Source organism: Periplaneta americana, chromosome 10 (assembly GCF_040183065.1).
Source record: "Periplaneta americana isolate PAMFEO1 chromosome 10, P.americana_PAMFEO1_priV1, whole genome shotgun sequence".
NCBI classification, from domain to species: Eukaryota; Metazoa; Arthropoda; class Insecta; order Blattodea; family Blattidae; genus Periplaneta; species Periplaneta americana.
The window spans coordinates 98,264,530-98,288,937 of NC_091126.1; the positions used below are offsets into that span (position 1 = coordinate 98,264,530).

At 34.1% G+C, this 24,408-nt stretch overlaps 1 protein-coding gene across 4 annotated transcripts in view; it reads left to right on the top strand.

The window, feature by feature from the left end:
• LOC138707924 (mitogen-activated protein kinase kinase kinase 1-like) overlaps nucleotides 1–24,408 on the top strand; it is a 138,469-nt gene that overhangs the window by 13,936 nt on the left and 100,125 nt on the right. For all 4 annotated transcript variants that reach the window (XR_011334447.1, XM_069837988.1, XM_069837990.1 and 1 more), the window contains exon 3: nucleotides 9,893–9,952. Coding sequence is in view for 3 of the 4 variants with exons in the window: in XM_069837988.1 (XP_069694089.1) it covers nucleotides 9,893–9,952 (60 nt within the window). In the remaining variant the exon portion in view is untranslated. The remainder of the gene's footprint in view (nucleotides 1–9,892; nucleotides 9,953–24,408) is intronic.

Sequence of the window (24,408 nt, forward strand, 5' to 3'; positions counted from 1 at the left end):
TGATGTAAAAACACTCCACAATTATTATTATTATTATTATTATTATTATTATTATTATTATTATTATTATTATTTTATTTTAAATAATATTTAGGGTGTGCTAAAATAGCATAATCATTTAATAGCATATAGTCTTACGATAGACCTAAATGCGATTAATAATGTAGATAACAACTGCAATAATTACAGTTCATAAGTAAAGAAATTAATAAAAAAAATAATGAAATAATTTTTTTATTCCAAATGCAAAATTGACATTCAAATGAATTTAAAATGCAATGATGAAGAGTTGAAGCTAATGGTGATTGATGTTTCACATCTGTTTGGTGATAGCTGGCTTAGTGATGGACGGAAGAATCTTACGGTGCTGTGCTACTACTACTTGAAGGATGAACTGAGTTTGCTCTTTCGATTTGATGCACAGCCCATTGTATTCCTGCATGAGAGCCACTCCTCTCTCAACAGTATCATTGGTGACACAGATCATTGGAGTTCACAATATAATGGGTTATCAGACCAAGTTTCGGAGTCCTCCTTCAGAAAATCACTGTTTAAGAAAAGAGCTTCAAAGAACTTCTTTGTATTCATTGTCACGAAGTGAGGAATCTCATTCACTTGGATATCATGGTCAGAAAGAGTGATTTGCTTGTGCGGATCTTCCAAAATAGGAGGCATGTCTAAACAAAATACCATCTTCCTCTTTTCTTCACTCGAGATTGAGTCATCAAAGAAAGAAATCCAATCAGTTCCTCTGAAAGGTACCAGAAGTGTCCTTCCTTTGAGCTTCTTCAGGGTTCAAGAGAAATTCTGTCTCCAGAAACCAGTAAACATTGCGCTAAGAGATCATTCTTCGGGGCAGATATTCCAAGACGCGATGAGAACCAATATCTGATGTAAAACTTGACTCCTAAAATACAGTGTTCCTTGAGTCCATTTAGTTCATGAGCAGTTAAACGAAATGCACTATTCCGAAAAAGAAAGACCTTCATTCCATAAATCTTGCACGGTACATAGCTTCTGGTTTCATAAATTTGATTCCTCTTTGAGGAACTCCTCCCAAGTATGACAGTAAGCTCTCTATAATCATCTTTAAGGTGATCAGTGTTCAAATGCTCAGTGGAAAATGAAAGGATTTCATTTCTGACAGAATTCAATTTGGTTAGTACAGATTCATCAGTGATTCCAGGATTGAAGTCATCTTTGATGATATTTGGCCAGAACATCTTGAATCATTTGAACAGTGATATTTCTGAAGCTAAGGAAAGACCCATACATGTAGAAAATACTTCCTCCAGCATAACTTCATGAATATGATGACAAGCCAAATACAATATATTACAGCCAAGTGTTGCTTCGAGAAGCACACAAACTCCATTCATTTGTCCAGTATTGGAAGCAGTGGTATCAAAGCTGAAAACCTTAACATCTTGTGTTAGATTCCAGTCATCATAATATTTCAACAACATTCACAAATTGCAAACTAAACAAAGCACCTTGGAATAATGAAAGACCATGCCACACAATCACCCTACACAGAAAATTCAAGGTCACTGAGCATACCCTAAATATTAATTTATTTGAAAAATATTTTTTGGGGTTTCACTTCAACCAAATTGGAACACTTTTAGGAGGCGTCTGTTTCATATTTTGAAAATTGAAAAATAAGGACCGCTCTACTGTATACGTATATATAAATAAAAATAAATAAAAGAATTGATATAGTATGTAACTCATACACAAAGGTGATATGATATGATATATGATATGACATGATATGATATGATATGATATGATATGATATGATATGATATGATATATTTGTTCCACCAGCTTACATCGGTTGTGATGGCCCTTCACATTTCTGCATACAGTGCCATCACTCCCTTGGATACATAATATTCTGCTTAAGCTTTTTTAAACATCCAGCTATTACATATAAATGACCCTGATCACTTTTCTATCACGTCTCTCACCTCTGTTTCCCTCCCTTCTTTTTCTATTTACCCTCCCCTTTCCTAATTATCTATCTTATTCTTACTAATCTCATTTAACTGAACAGTCACTTCTCTCAATCTCTTATTAATTGTTCCCAACATTGTTTACATTAGTTGAACTTTTCCATAGTTGTTAACTTATTTATTCACTTGAATCACTAATGTTCACTGACCGCTTATTCCAATTAATCTAATCTGTATAATTTTAGACGAAGTAGTTTCTACAGTTTCATTACATTTCCATTCCCACTTTCTTTATTATATTTGTATCACTACTTACTTATTATCACTCTCTGATTATTACTTGTATCTTATCCTTTTTCGCTATTATTCCCTTGCATTACCGTCTTTTCTGTCACTATCACTCTTTTCACTTCATCACTGTTCTGTTTTGTCACATGTGCACACTATTTTCACTTTATCACTTTCCATTGTTTTGTCACTCATGCACACTATTTTCACTTTATCACTTTCCTATGTTTTGTCACTCATGCACCAATCTCTTACGTTATAACTTTTCTGTCCCTTACTTCTTCCCACTAACATACCTCTATTCGGTGTTGCTAATGTTACTTCATCCCTTCCAGTTCTTGCAGAATCTTGACTTCTTATCTTAATTACTTCTTCATCTCTCGATACCTTTTGTAATTGTTGACCCTTATTTGTTCTTCCAGCTGGATTCACTGAACTCTTTTTGCTCTTCTCAGCTCCTGTATGCTGTCCTTCTGTTCTCCCCTGTCTACCTGATGCTGTCATCATTATTTTAGTGCAAGCTTCTTGTTTCTTCTTTAATTGCTTGTTGACATCTTCATCTGCTGCTGTTGCTGCGCTATGCACACAAAGGTGATAATAAATACTTAACCGAAACTTTGCAGAAACCATAGCGTAAAAAGTCGCGTTGTTGACAGTTGTCACCTAGAAGAATGAAACTTTAGCTACGCAAGTTATCCGAGCAAATTCAACACTGAAACTAAAGAATGTTGTTATGTGAGTTGGTTTTGGAGGTGCCTGAAGCCTCACGGTTGTAAATACTTTCTAGGGAAGACAGTGAAAATAAACATGCTATAGACAGGTGTTCCCATGCGAGTACTGAACATAGTTCGTAGAGGGGATGATAGTGTGCTCTTAAAGATTTGTAAAATTAAGGGTAATATCTGACTGGTAAAACAATCTCGAGCATATATCTGTTTAAATTATTTGTTTAATTCTGTAACGTTTGAAGAAGTCAGAAGCTAAATTTCCTAATACCAAAAAGTTTATGCTGTATTGGAAAGTATTGTTGTTGTTGTTGTTGTTCGGTGAACTGTCCGAAGATAGGTCTGAACCTCACAAGTGATACCAAGAAGCACCACTTGTGAGGCAACTAGGCCAGGAGATAATGGGGTAAAGTGGCTAGTTTCTTTCCCCCTCCTTTGTATACATTGCTGACTACCTACATATTACACTAGTCAGACTTCAAATGCATACAAACAATTGTTCTTCCTCTGATACATATTGTCAAGTGAGATGTACTGGCTGATAATAGATGTAGGCCTACATATCAGCCAGAACCTCAATCAGAGAATTGCAAAGTATTAAAGGAAGTAAATGTCGTGAACTTTCGTCACTATAATTGCTTATTGACTGAAATTGTTCACAGTTTAAACATTTCATGTCACTGTCACAAACTTACAATTAATAATTGAGTTACGAAAATAGAAGTGTTTTAACAATGTGATAAACATGGCAATACAGACAGAAGAAATTTTGTGTTCCAGTGAATAGACAACAGAGGACTTAGGAATGCATCATTACAGTATCAAATTCGTTAGGAATGCTAGAAAGCTTTGAATCACTGTCCAAGTTTCAGATGTTCATTAACATTTACAAAGAACACTCAAAACTCATTCCCGTTCTTTAAAAAATCTTGACTTGTCTTTTCGATGGCTGTACCCTTGCACACAGGCCTGTTTGGTCATTGTGTGCCCTGTATATGTGATTATTATCTAAGTATGACAGGTGACCTGGATGGTATGTATGAAACCATTTACGTAGTTTCTGCAGTCCCCATACAATGCTGACCATATATACAAACCCCAGAATCTGGAGCCCAAAGCCCTTTTTTATCAGCATTAGAAACTTGTACTACCCTCAAGACTTCACCCCAGCCTATTTTTAACTATTTCAGATAATGGATGAAATGAAGGAAAGATGGAGCGTGTTCGCACTCCTAAAGATATACATACAGAGCTATTATTATCATAGGTCCCAGAAAAGAGTGGCCGGCCGGCCATGCCCTGCGTGGTTTCTGCTGAGCGCATAAAACCATTTCTCTGGCGCTTCTCCAATATATAACAGTACTAACAATAAATGTTCTTTGGAAAACGTATTATATGTCTTTTACGTGTTAAATTTTATGTTACCTTGTTAACATGTTTCGGCCTGCTATTGGCCATCATCAGAACTGATTGTTGCTGGTCTTGGTGCCTTTTGTTTTGTTTCCTGTGGGGGTGTGTTTGTGTAGTGTAATGTGGAGTCAAATAGTGTGTGTGTGTGTGTGTGTGTGTGTGTGTGTGTTTTCTGAAATTGAATTGTGTGTTGAGAATTTCATTTGGGTGTGTTTTTGTGTGTTTGTATATGATGATGACCAATAGCAGGCCGAAACATGTAACAAGGTAACATAAAATTTAACATGTGAAAGACATATAATACGTTCTTTAAAGTGATATATGAGTGTTAAAAGCTGTGTAATCAAGATGTATAATAAATGTTCAATAATTTGAACTTACCATGCTCGCAGTCGTTGCTGAAAATGTCCCCCCATTTGCTGCCACACACAACTGACATTTTCTGCTAAATGAATGAACAACACACTGAAGTTCCACATCATTGATAGCATGGATTTCTTCTCGTATAGGCCTATAGTCTTTTAGTTCATCTATAGAATGAGGATTTTTCCTATAAATCCTATCTTTTAGTGTTCTGCATAAACAAAAGTCATAAGGTGTTATATCTGGGCTTCGTGGAGGCCACAAATTATTACTGATTAGTCTCGTACCGAAAATACATCTCAGTTCCCTCATTAACACAGGAGCTGTATGAGCAGTGGCGGAATCTTGTTGGAAATAAACTGATAATCATTCTGCTTAAGAACATACGTTTTCTACTTGATTTTCGATTCTTCACAGAGCCTGTTTCTTTAAATATTTTAGTGAGTCATCTAATTATTTTGGCAGAAGGCACAGGTCTGTTTCGAAACTTTATTCGTAATTTTCGTCTTGTTTTCGCACACGACTTTCTGCCTTTTTATGTACAATTTCCCTGGAAAAGAATGAGATGATTGAATATTCCTAAGTCTTACCTAGATGTAAGACACTGCGCATGATCGGAGACCAGAGCACTGATATACAAGATAACGAATATTGAGTTACTTAAATTCAGGCTATTTGGTTTGTTACTAGCACCGTTCCGAAATTCACTTAAAAAACTGCAAAAAATATGATAATATTACGTAAATAAAAGATAAATATATACATAAATCGTGTAATTAAATCGACAATGGACCTTCATGACTAGATCAACACTCCGCACAGAAAGGAAAGCTTTTGTGTCGTTTCAATAGCTCAGACGCTAAGATTTCTGCATGTTGTGTAGAAGAGAGTGAGTTCGATTCTTAGTCTACATCAACGATTTTTTTTACTCTAAATAACGTTGGAATAGCTAAGTAATGTTGAAATAGAGTTTTAAAAAGTCCTCAGATTAAGTGTTAATGATAACAGACAATACAAAATTACAAGGTTAATCTAATGAATGCATTTATATATATACACACACACACACACACATATACAATGTAAATGCATATATATTAAAAACTAACAATTAAAATGAAATTAAAAAATATTCCTAAGCTACACAGACAAACTTGTACAAAGGTTTAGAGTCCTTAGGCTATGTCGTTTGCTGGAGTAATTATTATAATATTTTATTAGTAGCTTTCCCATATGTGTAAGAAATGCACTTGCACAAAACAATTTTTGTTAAAAGTGTGGCTTTGGATTATTTCATTCTCACCCCTTCAGTTGATTTTAACTATTTTATCTACGTGTTTGCAATAGTGTTTAATTTAATGTGCAATAGTGTTTAATTTAATGTGCATTCAATTTTATTCATGTTATGATTGAATGAAAAAGCACTGTTGCAGTTATTGACTAATTACATATGAAGAGTCCACTGCAAGAATAATGGATGTCACTTTCTTGTCGAAAATGAACCAATGCTGTCAATGCATAGCTTAGGACATATAGAATGTACATACAGAGTTATATGGCATTAACACTGATAGTCATTGTCCAGTAATGATCGGAAAACCACAGTTAAGCTTTGAGCGCTAAGCATTTCAAACTTTCAATTGTTTCTCCTGCAAAATGTATTCCAAATGACATCCATCATTCTTGCTGTGGACTCTTCATATATTAATACTAATTATTAAATGCATCTGTTAAGTAACCAATTGCAGTATCTTTTGCAAAATCTTGAATGTTTAAGTTGTCAATAATATTTCTGTACTATATACTATAAGACGTTAAAAGAACTTGCAATAGATTTGGGATCCTCTACTTTATAATGACTGGTTTTAATGAAAAAATATTTTCTTTCTTAGGATATCTACAAGTTTGACTTTAATAATATTCCGAATAGCTTTAATTGCATTATCTGAATTTTGTACTTTTCTATTCAAATGTATTCTATTTCCCTCTTTCATAATTTTTGATAAATTACAATGTACTTCTTGTAGTGTTTAAGAACATGAGGATCATTACATTGCAACTCATTACATACAGATTCTTCTTTTTAATACATGAGATTTTTAAGTCCCTGCGTTATCTACATTTGTTTACTTTTGAACTTTTTCACAACATTGAGTGGAGAACATCCACTGAAGTGATTCTGAAATTAAGTGAGAAATACAATACATTTACTCTTAATATCAGTAGTACCAGTATCATATACGTTTTTCCAAGATTCATTTTGTAGACATAAATGTAAATAATCATTAGATACAGCATTTACGACCCTATTTTAGTTTTTAAATTAATATTTTGAAATTCTTCAGTGACATTGGAAATACTTAGGATTTGTTTATCATGTTCAGACAAGCCATTGATTATAGATTCTGTCGAATAGAAATTCAGTCTAATTCTGTGTACAAAACTTTTATCAATGGCTGTTCTACTTCAGCTTGTATGCTGGTGGGAAAATTACTTAATGACTAAGGTTTTCAGTTTCAAGGAGTGAATTTAATTTACTTTTACAGAAAAATTCCGAGAGATAATCTATGTTTATGTCACTACAGAATAGCCACCTATGCCCACCGACGCCCTCGAAATAGAGACGAATTGTGGAATCAAGTTGTTGACACCTGGGAAGATCTCGCCGGGGATCAGAACTCATTCCACAATCTCGTTATATCCATGCCGGATTGACTTAGAGCTGTAATAGAAGCTGATGACATGTGGACAAGATTTTAAGTTAACAGGTCTCTTTTTGTTTCTGATGATTTTTGAGGAAGAATACTTTTAACTTTAACTTTAAGATTTTTTTGACGAGGTTCAGCCCACTTGTAAGACCCAGAAATTGGGCATAAATTATTCCATATTTTTCGACAAATTAGACAGTCGAGGAACTCTGAAGAAATTAATTACACCTCAATTAAAAAAAAGTTTCACCTGGGATCGAACAAGAGATGTTTCGGTTATACATTGGAGCCGACACGCTACTATATGAGCTACCGAGACAAAGACAGTGACAGCAGCAGTCCAGAATGTAGATCCCATAGCAGGCATTTGCCATTCAGTACAGAGAAGCAAAGATATTTTGTGACTCGAGCTATGTTGTGAAATCGTGGCCTTAAATTGCTATCTTCTTCGTGATCCTTATTCTGGTCTTTGTCCTTGCTGTGGTCCTTGTTGTATTTGTCATGTTACTTATTGTTACGTTGATATCGAGTGAACCGCGCTGTAGAACTTTAACTTCCGACGACCAAGAGTCATCTCATTCCTTTTAAGGGTAACTGTACGTATTGTACATATACACACGTTCACATAATGAGAATTTGTTGCTAGGCATTATCTAAATACATAATAATCACTAAACTTTATACACTAACTTTGTACACTTGAAGAATTGAGAGTTTCATTACATGACTTGTAAGCACATTGAATGCCATATGGCTACTGGAGGTCGATTGCACGGGAGAAATGGTTAGTACGCAGCGGAAACCACGCAGGGCGTGGCCGGCCGGCAGGCTGCTCTCTTCTGGGACCTATGATAATAATAGCTCTGTATAAGAGAAAATACAATTTTTTGTGTTTTGTATTTGCAATAATAATTCTAGAATTATTAAACACTATTTCATTCATCCCCCCCCCCCCTCACCATCAGTAGGGATTTTATTTTTACAGAACAATAATTCTTTCACTGCAGGATTTTCTTTGTGTTCAGCATAATATTCTAGAAATGACTTCTTTGAATGACACTCTTATTACAATCATCCACTTTGAATACCTTCTTACTTTTTCAGTTTTTGGGGGGGGGGGAATTGAAATTTTAACGCCAAAACTATTTGCTTTCTCACATTCTTTAGCATTCTGTTTTTTCACTTTTCCCCTCTTCTTACATTCTTCTGGTTATTCAGGTTTAAGCCATATCAGGCATTGATACCTTGGAAAACAAATGTCTCCTGAGGTGATTCAGGAAATCAAACCCAGCAACATCATGCAGAAAATCACCCATTCCGAACTCCTGGGATAATTTCTAGTTTATGGGCACACAATGAGCCATTTGTGGCTAATGGTTCTGTAATTATCTAACCTCTCAGGAAGAAAAATAAAACCATCAGACCACATTGCATTGAAATTGACTTTAGCGAACAAATTATGTGACCTGAGGGAATACTGGGTTGAAATACAGGTTAAACATAAAGTTCTTCCCTGATTATGAACAATTGTAACTTAAACGCTATCAAAGACAAAAATGAAAGCATTGTATTGTTCACTTCATAGAGTTGTCTTTTTTTACTTATAGCACTGCAGTACAGTAAAATTCAATGTGAAAATGGCACCTGTGCAGGAAGAAGCACAGTGCATTTCATGAAACAAGGTAGCCTATTGCAGTTCATTGACAATTTCAGAGGGAATATGGATGAAATCCAACATCAAAGGAAAGGGCACAAGTAGCCATAGTAGCTGATGCACCCTTTTTAACCTCACTAACTAACCAACCATCAAAGGGTGGCATGTAAAGTTTAAAAAGACTGGCAGTTTTGGAGATCAGAGTAGTTGTAGACCTGGAGTAACAGATGAGACTGTTGATACTGTGAACACAGCTTTTGAACACTGTCCGAAAAAAAATCACCATGTCTTGCCTCAAAAGAACTTGATATATCTCAGAGTACTGGGGTTGAAATTTTGCGCAATCGGCCACAGTTTCATGCGTACAAAGTGCAAATCATATAAACTTTGTTGCCAGACATTCATCCTCGAAATTCTGCATTTGCTTTGGACATTCTGCAATGAATTGAATAACACAAGTTTGTTTTCCTGATGATACAATCTTTCACACTTCTGGAAAAGTCAACAGACACAATGTTCGGATTTGGGGGTCGGAAAAGCAAAGTGTTGGTGAAAACATGACATGAAATTAGGTTTCGTAAGATGTTCTGTTGGCAACAAATAGAGCACATGTTGAAGTGTATGCATAAAAACTTTTTAAGTTGAGGTATAATTTGCTGTATCTAGCGTAATTTTGCAGTAATAAATGTTTATAATCAAGGATATACTTTGTGTTTACTCTGTATTATGTTACTTGAACGTTAAGAAATAAACAACTGATTTATTGTGATATTTGTATTGTTGCAGGTTGCTCGGCATCCATTGATGGCTTTGCCAGGAATGGCCGAGCAATCAAATTCCAGTGAGGTGAGTTGGTGAAACTAATTTCAGTTCACCAATTTTGGACAATGTTTATACATAATTAATAATTTGTGAAGTCGTCGCCATCTATAAATTCAGTATGCTTCAATATTCCTTTCTTTATCTTACAAAAAGTGGATGAAATCTGTAAACATTATGTTTTATATGAAATTATAGTTCTTGGATTCGTAGATTTCGAAATAAATAGGCCATAGGCGCAGGCTTAGCTTCCCCCCCCCCTCTTCCCCCCCACCCCAGAAAATGAGATTGTGAATGCTATCATTAGATTCTCGACTTTACAGTGTTGCATTTTTTCTCCTATTCATAGCACTGTAAAGGTAAAGGTAAAGGTATCCCCGTAACATGCCATGAAGGCACTTGGGGGGGGCATGGAGGTAGAGCCCCATGCTTTCCATGACCTCGGCACTAGAATGAGGTGGTGTGGTCGGCACCACGCTCTGACCGCCTTTTACCCTCGGGAAAAACCTGGTACTCAATTTTATAGGAGGCTGAGTGAACCTCGGGGCCGTTCTGAAAGTTTGGCAACGAGAAAAAATCCTGTAACCACCTGGGATCGAACCCCGGACCTTTCAGTCCGTAGCCAGCTGCATTCATAGCACTGTAAAAAAATTAAATTTACACCTGACAAAAAATACATTATTCTAGTGTATCTTCATGATCTCACTTCGAAAGTGAAATATGTTTTGCGATGACACTTGAAATTTTGTAGAAAATCGGTTATAAGCAGTATGTTCTTGTTGCAACAGGCCACGTGTATTGCACATTTGTAGATAGCTATGTCGTCTCGATGCAATGGATTATGTGTTTTGCATATGTTGCAAATAACTGTCCCAACCAAACATATCTGTTCTATACCTGCTTTTATGGCATTTGTGGATGTTGAGAGTGGCTATAATAACATACAGTTTCAGTAGTATTTTCGCGTTTGTCAGATACTGTTGTTTGACACTGTGTATTTCGTATATCAATTCTAGAATTTGTTTCTATGAACTGCGTGTGTTTAATTTATCTATGTTGCAATGACAGATTTATTTAAATAGTGCTAACTTGTGCATGTACAGTCCTAATAGCATTTATGGATTTATTTAGTATTATGTTTTCATACCATTATATTTAAAGAAAAAAAAAAAACCATGCAAGTATTCTAAATCTGCAGCCTACTCATAAATCAATGTCATTTGCCGTTCCAATAACTTGGTGAAAATCAGTGGATCATATTACCAACTGTTACATTTGCCCAACAAAAGTTAGTGGTTCCTCTTCAAAATCAAAACATATCAGAGTTTATCCAGATATTGTTTTTGCTATAAGACCAGTGCAACATGGCAATTCTCTATAAATTCCTATACCACCTGAAGTACAGTGAAACCTCTTTAAGCAGATCATCAGAAATTGCACATAAAAAGTGGTCATCTAGCGGGATGGTCTTCTTAAAGAGGTATCAACAATTTAGATTTATACAGTATTTAAATTTAGCATATAGCCTAATGAAGGATTTAAAACTCAACCTTTTCAGATTTCTTAGGATTCATAAGAGACTAAAATTCAAGTGTAACTTATCATACACAATGAATCTTACATTTAATAGTGATATTTTCAATACTGTACAATGAAACAAAAAGTAGGCTGGAGTACTACAGTAAAATGGGAAATAAAAATTACTTTGCATCCCAGTTAATCATTTTTCATGGTGTATTTCAAAATGGATGTTTGTACTAAATTTTTCAAACGTTTGTTGATGATAATGTTTTCATATTCTTTTTCCACTTCACTTCCACTCCACTTCATAAAGCTTTTTATTTCCTAATTCAAGAGCTAGAGACCTATGCATTGCAATACTGTCAAGAGCATCTTTAATTGCCCTTTTAAATCCAATTTGTCAGGTAGGCCAAGAACTTGTTAGTGTACTGTATTGTCAAAACTCATACAAACCCATCTTTCCTAAACCTTTTATCAGAAGTGATATTGTAAATGGTCAGAGAGACTTACTGTATCTTTTGACATGCAATTAGGAAAATAACTTAACAGTAACCTTAAACAGTGAACCTGGCTTTATTGTTCCTTGCTGGCACTGAAATGCCATTATTCTTAAAATTCTAAAGATGACACAATACAACTACCTGAGTCGACCGATAGAATGACTGAAAGCGGTCTGCGGACAGGGCGAGAGTGAAGATCTGTTTTTTTTTTTTTTAATTCTAAGAATACTGTATAGGAATAATACTACAGTATTTCCAATTTTATTTTAAATTCTGGTCGTCTTAAAGGGGGAAAACCATTTGTTTCACTGTCAAAATCCTTGGTCGGGGAAACAGGTGGTCATCTTAAAGAGGGACAAAATACATTGGTCTTATGAGAATAATATTCCGTGCCAGATGATAGAGGTCGGGAATAGGGGTGGTTGTCTGGAGAAGTTTCACAGTATAAACCATATATAATGAAATCTCACATATCCCTTCTGACACCAACTCTGGACCCCAAGACGCAATGTTGATGGTCCTGAATTCCAGCTGCTATTACCTAAAACTCATTTGATTTCCCAAGCTGAACTTAATAATTTAGTAAGAGGCTTTAACAAAAATTTCATCTGAACAGTTAAACTCTTGTGTCCAAGGGTGGAACTTGCTTTGAACCTGGTGTCATAGAGCATGCAGTAAGTGTGAACCATTTTTTTTTAAATGACAAACTAGTGTATTGTAATGACGTTGGTGGGCAAATGATTTAACTGAGCAGTCATTTCAACCCACTAGAATGGCGCCTTTTCATTAATTCTTCAAAATTAAGTATAAAAGTAGTGTTGCTTCACAATGGTAACTTGTACCTTCTGTGCCTATTGCTCATGCTGCTAGTATGAAACATACAAAAACATGAATTTACTTTTAAACATTGAAAACTACGCAAAATATGAGTGGAAAAATCTGTGGCCCCTTAAGGTGATAGGGTTACTACAAAATTTTGCTGCATTCTATCTGAGTGGATCAGTCAAACTAAGGAGAAACATTATGAAGTCAGAGTAGCATGTAAGGTATGCTTGGGTACCAGGGGAAATGAATGTCATATATGAACCATTAGTTAAGAAAGACGAAATTTTGCTATCACCACTTCACATTAATTTAAGCTTAATGAAAAAATTTGTAAATGCTGTAAACAAGAATTGTAGTATTTGAAAGAAAAATTTCCAAGAATAAGTGAAGATAAATTGAAAGAAAGAATTTATTTGGCCCAAAAATTTGTGAAATAATGCAAGACCTGTAATTGGACTTGAAAAATGCAACTGAACTGGAACTGAAGACTGTGTTTACTGTTTGGTACTTTTCTAGGAAATGTAAGAACTGAAAACTACGAACTACAAAGAAATTATTGAGGTCATACTAAAAGCATTAGAATTTTGGCATATAATGTCATTGAAAATGTATTTCCTACATTTCCACTTGACTTCTTTCTTTCCAAACTGGATGCCATGAGTGTTAAACATGGATAACATTTTCATCAGTATATTGCTCTCATGAAAAAATGATACAGAGCAAAGTGGACACCTGGTATGTTAGCTGAATATTGTTGGCACCTTATTAAGGATGCTTATTTTATAATAATTTTTGTCTTTATGAAGTCCTGTATCATAGGTGCAATATGGGAAATTTAGGAACATGTCCCGAGAAGGGAAGCCTGCGAGTGACAGTGCTGAGATGTGGGAGTGAGATTACTGACTTCTTCTCGAGAAGGTTTGGAACACATACAGGTCTTCTCAGTATTTCATAGCACTCGATGCATGAGAGCTAAGACCTTGCAATGAATAGATTTAATACTGTATGACACAAAAGTCACTTCCCAAATGACGAAAGCATTATTATTCTGAAATAACAAAGGACTGTGTAGTACTTGTGGGGTGTGACAGTGTTTTGCTGTCACAGCTCCAAACTGTGATAGCGCTGGAAAAATCTCTGTGATAGATAATGGTAATCTTGTCACAGTGTGATTTTTGTCTTCACCTAGTTCTTGGCAATTGCAAATGTATTTATTTATTTATTTATTTATTTATTTATTTATTTATTTGTTTGTTTGTACTTCAATTCAGTACACTCCTGGTGGAAGTGATATAATAACATGCAATAACACAAACCAACAGCCTGTAAATGACATTGAAGATGAGTTTTCAATGTGGCAGTCCTACAGAAAGAATGTGGCTGCATTACTATCAGACAGAATGACAACTTCTCGTGCTATTATCAAGGTGCAAAGATATCTTCATGCCAACTTAATTGGTGAGAAAGAGGATCTTTTTAAATAGTGGGATAATCACAAAAATAATTATCCTCTTTTGAGTCAATTGGTTCGGGAGAGTTTTTGTCCACTTGCTACATATGTCCCTTGTGAAAGGGTATTCTCTGAAGCCAGGAACATTTGACAGAATGAAGATCACAACTGAATTCTTCAAAAGTAAATCAGGTTTTTTTTTTTTTAATATCAATGAGAAGTTCTTGAAGCACTAAGATAGCATTGTGAAAAAGTGTCAGTTCTTTGACTCTTCAGTGTTATTGCATTACTTTTGTAAGTATTGTGATTACATAATTTGGAGATAATAATTGGGGCAGTTAGAAGAAAAGAGGCGTAAGTAACATTTCTATAAGAAAAAAATGATTTAATTGCATGTAGGGTAAAAGAAATGATTTAACATTTCTGTGGTAAAGGGATATATCTTTTAACCACATCGCACATTAACATTTAAAATTAAAACTTCACTGAATTTACGAATGCTTAGTAAACTTTTAATCACATTTTATGGAAAATAACGTAAATGCACTTACACCCTTTTGTTTCTGACCACCTCAATTTTGAAATTGAACATGGAAGTATGTTTCCTTTTTTGACTGAAGTGATAGCTTTTGTGTTCTGAGTGTCTATAACAATCACTTTGCTTTCATACAAAGTAGACTGTATTTAATAAGTGATGTTTGTAAAATATTAAATACCTAAATTTAAACTTGTAATTTATGAGCAAATGCTGGGTAACTTTCGGTGTTGGACCCCGGACTCATTTCACCGGCATTATCACCTTCATCTCATTCAGATGCTAAATAACTTTAGATATTGATAAAGCGTCATAAAATAACCTACTAAAAAAAACTTGTAATTCGTGTTGCATGTGCTAGATATGATGATTTATCATTAAGACTTCATAGACTATTATTTTTAAGTTACATAAATTAGAACTTGCTTATGGCTATTGTGTGTTTTTATTGTAATAAAAAAACAGTAATATACGGTGTTTCATTATAATATCCAACATTTCATATTACTATGATTGTAACAAGTTTAGTTAGATTTCACAAAAATGATTATTTGTGCTTTACTTGCTATTAATGCATCAACATTGTTATAGGAATCTTAAATATATTTCTCCAACTTGCAGTGCAATTAGAGAGAAGAGATAAGAATGCTCCTGTAATACAAACAGTAAGGCAATAAGCTAGCCAGATGCTGTGCTGTGTCAGAGTAGGCTGATTCACACATGTTCACGGTTGTCTTCATCGTTATGAGTCACATATTGAGTGGTGATGGTCATTTCTTGGAGCTATGAAAATGGAAACTTATCATAGCAGCAATATGACAGGTCTTCAAATCAAATCACACCCTGCTACTTGTGATAGATAAGGGCAATTCTGTCATAGTGTCATTTTTGTGTTAAACTGATTTGTGACTAGTATTGAGTTCAGATCATAACATAACAACATCAAAGGTAGTCTTATCTAAAAGGAACATAAAAATTGGGGTCAATTAAAGAAATAAAACTTTAATTCGTCTAATTTTGTTTTAAATACTACTAAATGTTAATATAAGCAGTAACTGAAAAATGTTAATACTGTTACATAAAACATGGTGAATATGAATATGAAACTATTCTTATATGTAAAATTGTCACATAAAGCCAGTGTTAAATGTTCTTTTGTATAAATTATATTACTTAGTTTTAAAAAATCTGAAATCTTGGGGGGAACATCCCTCCCGGGCAATCCCCAGGATTCATTACTGTTCATGGACCTTGTTCCTTATCATGTGGTGATCTTTACTGTGATCCTTGTCGTGGTTTTCATTGTGATCCTTATTCAACTTGTGATTCTGAACTTTGTTGTGATCCTTATTGTGATTTTTACTGTGACCCTTGTCGTGGTCCTTATCGTGATTCTTGTTCTCTTTGTCGTGGTCATGGTCCTTGTCATGATCTTTATTGTGGTCGTGGTCCTTGTCATGATCCTTATCGAGTCATTGTTGTGGTCCTTTTCATGATACTTGTCAACGTGCTTGTGATCCATGTCGTGATCTTTATCATGGTCCATGTCATGATCTTTATCGTGGTCCAAATGATTCTTACCATGGTCTTTGACATTGTCCTTTTTCTTACAGTGGTCCTTGTCTTTGTCATGGTCCTGCTTTGGTCGTTTCAAAATAATGTTTTCCCTGTTTAACAAGTGACTTACATGCCAGGGATGGTATCTTCCATATTTTCATAAAAGATGAAGGAGCATGCACATAAACAGGAATAGACAGACAACTGATAACTTTCTGCACGTGTGTTTACTTTGCGATAGGATTGCTGAAGAGTAGGAATTGGTTGAAAATATGCGTGTGAAGTCAGACATGGCTACATCTATAGTTAGAATAATATTTCAATTATGCCTATTTCATGTGTTTTTGTGACAAATTTAAAATCATATTCCTCGAAAAATCAGTACGTGATATGAAGTTTTGAACTTCCGACTTGAATTCAGCATAGCCTAATTATACATGACAATAAGGAATTTCCTCTTTCCACTTGAGTGCAAAACAAAAAAATTGAAATATGTTGTGTAGCTGTTATGATGTTGAGGAAAGAGTTCGGAATTTTAGCATATTGTTTATACATAAGTATTAATTTCCCTTGGTCGATTTTTCAGTTTTATTTCCTGCCCTTAAATTTAATATTCTCTGTTCAGCTTCAGTATTTGAAATTAAGTAATAACTTCTACATTTTGAAAGCAGTTTCTTGCATATACCAAACTACACTTCAGCTATGTGTACAAGATCTTAATTTAGTCTCTGTAGAATTGCGTGAATGTGAGAATATTTTATCTTTCCAAATAATTTTTTGTTATGAAAATGCACAGATGTTCTCACAGCTGATCTGTAGACTAAATTAACTAACTGAAAGTTTGTTCCATTCAGTTTGTGATATATAAAGTAATTACTGTATTTACCTTTCAGTTTTAGTTGCAATGGAGTAGAAACAAAGTTCATCTATAAGTTTTGTAAATGCGAACTATAGATTGAGACATGCATATACTTGTAATTTTAAATTAATATTTTAATTAAAATAATGAAGATTATAACATAGAATACACTAATTTAATTAATATGAGTTTCATAGCTTCATACATAACCACAAACCTACAGTATACACAAACCTACAGTACAGTGACTGGAGGCATTAAGCATCAAAATACTGTAGTTTGTTGCTTAATTCATTATTACATACAATGAAAAAATAGGAACATATCTCATTAATTTTTCTGTTATAATTATATTGTTTTAATTTTATTTCTAGTTGAGAAATTTAAAACTTTAATTATTAACTTACAAATGTTAAATGGATATAATTTTAAGTGTAGTGTTCGGTTACACACAAAAGTAAAAAATAATTTATTTTGTAATTTTAATTTTTTATTTTAGAAGTAAACGCACCACAATTAAAGGTAACACCACTAGTTTAATTGCAGCAAATCATGGGTTAGATTTTTAAATCCACTACCACATAATGTTTTCACCCCACTGACTCTATTTGACACTGTTATCTAAGCTTCTCCTCTTACAGAGCTCCTGAGCTTATTGATGTGTGACATCATAGAGCAAGAAGTTGATTCTGACTGGTCTAGTGGATACCATTCTAGCTGTTGGATCTGGTAGTAGTGTGTTCAAATCTGGTTGAAATTGATTAATATTAAAAGGTGATAAAATTCTTAGAATTACATCCTTTGTGATAGAAGTGAAGGTTGGAGTAAATGTCATAGATTTATAGCATGTAAAATAATCCTGTTTATGATGGAGGTGTCCATTCAAAATTTGTATGCCATTTCTCGCCCACATTGAATTGCGATACAGAATAATCTTTTCAGTTGAAAGCATCACCAATAAAATTACTACCCCTTGAGTAAATGTTTGACAGTTCATACACATACTTCTTGAATAAATTGTCTTGTAAATACGGAAGACAAACAAAATTTATTCAATTATACAGGAGAAAGTATTGCACGGAAATGAATAGGTAGCATGTCATGATCTATATGTAAATTCATTTGAAATGCAGGTAACACTTTCCATCCCTACTTAAATTTCCTTTATATAATGACTGATGTCTGTTTTGGTTGCTATGTAGGTTGATGTCTTTTCAAACATTCTGCTGGGTACTGGCACTCTCTTCCTTAATAATGATTAATTTCGAAAATTTGCACAATTTTTGTGGTATTTTTCTATGCATTTTCCTAATCTAGGTCTAAATTCTTTCTCCCTGAGCTGTAGTGCTACATTTTCTATCATAATTTCCTTCATGTGTGCAGAAGTTAAATCTTCATGAAACTCGATTTTTTTCTGTTGATCAGTTATTCTGTGTGAGTATCTATAATGCGAAATTGAAGCACTTGCTTTAGATATTTTCTTTGGACTAATGTCATTCCACTTATCAAAGACAGTTTTTGTGATATGTCAGAAATGAAAGTGTACTTTAAGTTCCAACCCTGAGTATTATAAACATTCATACAGTGAATGACTTAACACATGTTTCTTTATGAAATATGATTTGTCAGCACTGATCTGAGTTGGAATGAAGAGCCGGTTTTTGAGTGTTGGAAAAATATGTACATTTATGGTCCGCACTAGAAACTGGCTTGGTTATAACAGTAACCCTGTAATAATATTTCTGTGCATGGGGTTATGTCTGATCTTGTAAAAATAATGCACCTATTTATATTTCTTATTGGGCAAGTTCATTTCACGCTTTTCTGATGACCACATCCAACAATTCAGTGAATATTCTCACAAGACAATGAAAATTGTTGAATACTCATGAATTGCACTTCTTGCCTTCATGACATCAATTTTTCTCTGAGTACCATTTCTTAAATAGTTTATTATACGCAGTATGAATAGAATCTGTTTTGAAGATGAAAAAATAGGTTTCCATGAAAAAAATATATAGTTTTTCACGGAAATATATATTTTACGCATCCCTGATGCTGAAAATTTGCTTTTATAATATTGTGTGTCTACATACAGTAATTTATCCTAATGTGTTGGGTGCATTTTCTTCATATTCAGTTCCTAGAAATCGATTCAATCTTGAACATTGCACATGTGGTACCATAATTTTGACCAAGAGTTAACGACTGTTTATTAGCCAATTAGTGCTCAATTTAAAGAGCTAAACATATGGCTTGATAAGAAAACTGTTTTGTCACATGTTCCACCTACATTTAAGGAAAAATATCCCACAACCAGGGTCATTATAGATGCTTCTGAGGTGTCTACAATGAAACCAAAAAATCCAACAGTCCAGCAAGCAACATTTTCTAATTATATAAATTGTAATACAGTTAAAGTGCTGATAGGGATCAATTCCTCAGGTTTCATTTGTGATGCATATGGGGGAGGGGCTGTTTAAGATAGTGATTTATACAATCTGGCTTATTAGATCTTTTGGAAGAAGGAGATGCAGTAATGGCTGACAGAGGTTTAAATATCCAAGATATATTATGTGTGAAAGGTGTGTCACTGAATATTACACCTTTCCTGAAAGAGAAAAAACAGTTTTCCCAATCAGAAAACATAGAGACAAGGAGAATTGCCTCTAATGGGATCCATGTAGAAAGGGCAATAAAGCTTGGAAAAACTTACAAAATTCTGCAATCAAAGTTGCAGTACAGCAAAATACGCTTATTCAACAGAATAATATTTGTCTGCTATATGCTCTGCAACTTTAGAAAATCAATAATGAAAGAGCACTGATGTAAAATAAAAGTGTTCTTTGTAAAATCTTCTGTAGTTGAGTTACGTTTATTGCAAAATTATGGTTTAGGATATTAGTCTTAATGTATTTTTATTTCTTCAATCAAAAGAATAATTAAATTGGACACAATCGAACACAAATTACTGAAAAATACTTAATATAAATCTACCTTAACCTACGTACTTTCAGTATCTAGCAAATCAAGTAATATTTGTAAGAAATGCCCTATAAATGACTAAAGTTTGAAGTTTTCTTATACATATTTGAATTTGTTAGTGATTTTTATTCTTGGCGAAGTTTGATTCCTTTGTATTTTTAGACTTTCTCAAATGCAGCTAGTTGTAATTAGCCATGCTATAATTATCTTTTTCGTATTGTAGTTTTGATTTTCAGAATTCAATTCATGTAAACCTCCTTTTCATAATTTCATACAATTGATGCAAACCGTATGGAAAACCCATTACGTTGTAGTTAAAGAAAATATATAAATTTTTAGCTAGATATTGAAGACTTCCAATTAACAGGAAGAAAATAATTCCGGACTGAAGGGACAAAGTATTTTTTTTTTCGAGAACGTGTTTCAACGAATCCATATATTTTGTCAAGTTAAGATGTCATAGTTTACACAGCATACTGTTTGCATCAGATCTATAAAAATGCTTTCTTTTTATGTTTTTAGTAATAAAAATAAACAAACAATACATTTTACACCATGATAGATGATAAAATAAGAATAATAAACCAGATATTTTCATACAACTCTCTTCATTTATATTTTTTCATGCATACCTCTTATATACTGTATAGGTAATATCACTGCAACTAAGTAACACTGGCCCATTATTAAGCCATGAGATACAGAAGGAATCAATTTAAGTCAACAGAAAAAATCTTTCAAAATTTAAGACAAAAGTGATGGAACAAAATACTGCTTGTAAAATTTATCTAGTTACAATGACATTTCCTGTAAGAAAACATTATCTCTCTCGACTTTTATGATAAGCATGTCAACTACTGTGTACACCACAAAGCAGCTGTACTGTCGTCCTGTCACATACAACTGTCCTTGAACCTGATAGAAGTAGTTATGATGTCTTTTTAATATGATATTCCATCTTATCATTTGCAGGTATGGCACAGCATTTACACAAATCTTATCATTTTTCTGGCTTGGAAGTCCTTTTAATTCTAGAACTCCTTCATTACCTATAAGTCCATCACAAAAGGCTGCTAGGTAATTCTTTTCTGGATGAATTATTAGTCCACACCTTACAACATGATTATCAGTAATTTCTTCGAACTCATCCTTGCTAAACCCTCCATTTGCAGAACACACTTCATATTATTATTTTGAAAATGTGATCTCATTCTTAATTGTCGAGCAAGTTTCTCAGGATCTCTCGTATGACAGCTGTTAAATGGCATTCTCTTTCCTTGAAACACAAATGTTGTTGAGACTGCTCTTGCGTTGATTTTTCCAATTGCGCTCTCTTCACCTCATCAGCAGCAACTATTGTTTCTACAAATGTCATCAGTGGATCAACACCATAGTAATGGTCATGAAGTACACCTATCTGTGAAATGGGCTCTTTTTTTACAGCATATGAAAAAGTGAGTTTATGTGTTGAACTTTGAGTTTATGTACATAATTTTCATAGCTTTCTTGATTTATTGCACTTAGAGGCTTCACTTCATGACGAGGCATCTGAGCATCTGAAGCTAATGGCAGATTTTCCGCTTTTATAGGATTTTGTGTTGTTTTCTTATTCGCTGGTCGATGAAATGTTTGCAGAACTTGGGTGCAATTCTGAGCACACTTTATTTCCCCATTTTTGGAGAAAAGCTCTAGAGCATAACAAAGAGCAGCAATATGTTTACAACTGTCTTTGGGATTGGCTCCTGCAACATATTCACAGCCTGCTTCTGATATAACACTAGCTTTATTTAATACTAGTTTGACTTCATATTTTTTTGCTTTTGTGTATTCTGATTTCACTTGACTAATTATAAACACTGCACCAGAATTTACATAGCATTTAATGAAGTTAATGAGTCTGTCATTGAATAATCTATAACCTGAATCACAGAATGATCTGTAATTTGAAACTGAGTGACCATCTATTTCTGACTTATTGAAAATAAAGTAGTTCATCAATTCAAAACTTGACAGTTTTATTTCACTCTGATAAAGTGATTCAATATCATGAAATCCATCAAGCACTCTTGGAAAATCTAATGTAGGCCTACCAGTAACAGCCAGTGACACTGAAGTCTTCTGGATATGAAGCTTCATATAAACTTCTAACCTAAAAAATAGATATGGATATAGAGTATAATATTTTCATAAAACATTGTGCAATATAATTTAACTCAATTTCTAACTCAAAAATAAAGTAGAACAATTTGTTGCCATAACCAACAGTTTAACCCACGTTTCTAATAATTTGGGGTTTGTTTGTACTTGTTTTTCCGCTTCTTTTCTTCAGTTCTGCTTTTAAATCAGCAACTTTCATTGACTGTATATTATTCCGCATCGCATCTGGATCAGAAAACGACGAGTTCATTTTTTTATAATTACTAATTCACGTAAAAATAATATTTTGAACGCCACAAAGTTTGTATAAACTAGTAAGACTAGATGCAAAACAAATTAGAAGCGGTAAGCGCATACTGTCTGTTACATTGATCTGTCAGAGAAGTTTGGCATAAGACACTCCTATTGAAACTACATTCTCTGGCAAAGCAATATTTAGTTTCGAGACAGATACAGGTGAAATGTGCTGAAGTTCAAGTCACCAATATACTCATACTTTCATAAACAAACTGGTTAAATGTAAACACAATTAATAAGATCTTATGGTCTCTTGCAACAGAATGGGGAGAAGTTTCCACTTAAATGCAGGTCTTTTTATACAGTGATGGCCATCATGATATCTAGCATATCTGTTCCTTGCACCTCCTGCACCATGAAATCTCCCCCCCCCCCCAGAAAAGAAAAACAAAATATGCACTGAGCGAGAAACAGTTGAGAGCCAACTTTTGAGTGCAGAAAGGACTGCAGTCCTGGAGTCCGAATTTTTGTGCACTCAATCAGAAATTCAATCCCATGTTTTCAACCTTAGATCTCTGTAGATTGAGGTCTTTTCTAAGTACAAATGTGATTAATGAGATTCAAAATGTGCTCATATCTGAATTTCATTTTAAAAAATGTGACTCAGGTCCTTTCTGCAATTATCAATTCAAATATTAGTTTTGAATAATTTCCAGGGAAAAATTCTTCCGGGGTCGGGTAACAAACCTGGGACCTTTAGCTGAGCACTTCAGTACTCTACCGACTGAGCTACTCAGGAACTCTACCAGACCCGGCTCAGTTATTCCCGGTTATATCCAGGTACCTCAAGTGGGTTGACAAGACGTCAAAGACCCAGCATTGAATGCACACTTTTTCTGTGTGACTTAAATTGTGGTTTTCTGTTAACGAACAGTGACGTGCATTATACAAATGTGACTTTTGAGGAATAGTCCCCTGTAAAATTGACTTGAATAATTTCCAGAGAAAAATTGTTCTGTAGCCGGGTATCGAACCCAGGACTTTTGGCTAAGCACGCCAATGCTCTACCAACTGAGCTACTCAAGAACTCTACCAGACCCCGATTCAATTATACATTGAATGCACAATTTTTCTACCACTACTACTGCTGCTGCTGCTTGATTGTGTAAAATTTTGGTTTGTGTATTATTGTCGAGCCAATACGTTTTTGTTTACATTATGATATTGTAAGCAAGTTTACAAGGGAGAAAACATGCAGGAAAGGCCATCATCATTGGTCCAGTGACATTGAATCTGAGGTTTGCGGGTTGAAACTGGGCCAATGTCAATAAATTTTGAATGGAGATACAAATAATTATTAAGGCTTTGTTCTGAAGGGAAGTGAAGCTGTGAGACATATGTCTTTGGTATGAAATAAATTCTATAATTACATACAAATGATATTATATTGTTCGATTTCCATACTACACATTATTGTAACTTAAAATATTGAACCTGTTTATAAATCATATATTCATTTTCGTACTACTCATTATTTTAGCTTATAATATCCAAACTGTTAATAAAAAAAATATTTTATTTTCAGGCTATACATTATCGTCGTACAATGACACACTAAATTCAGTTCATTTTGTCGAGTATAGAAAAGTTCGATATTCACTGATGTTAGCTCTGCAGGAGGGTTGTCATGTTTGTTAGATTGTGTTATGGAAATATTTGCTGTCCTCCTCTCCCATCCCTTCATGTTTTAAACCACTTAAGATTTGAACACATATCTTGTGATCAGTTTTCACATGGAATAAAACGAAGTTTGCAATATCTTGGTTTCCTCTCTCATGTTTGAACATTGCACGATAG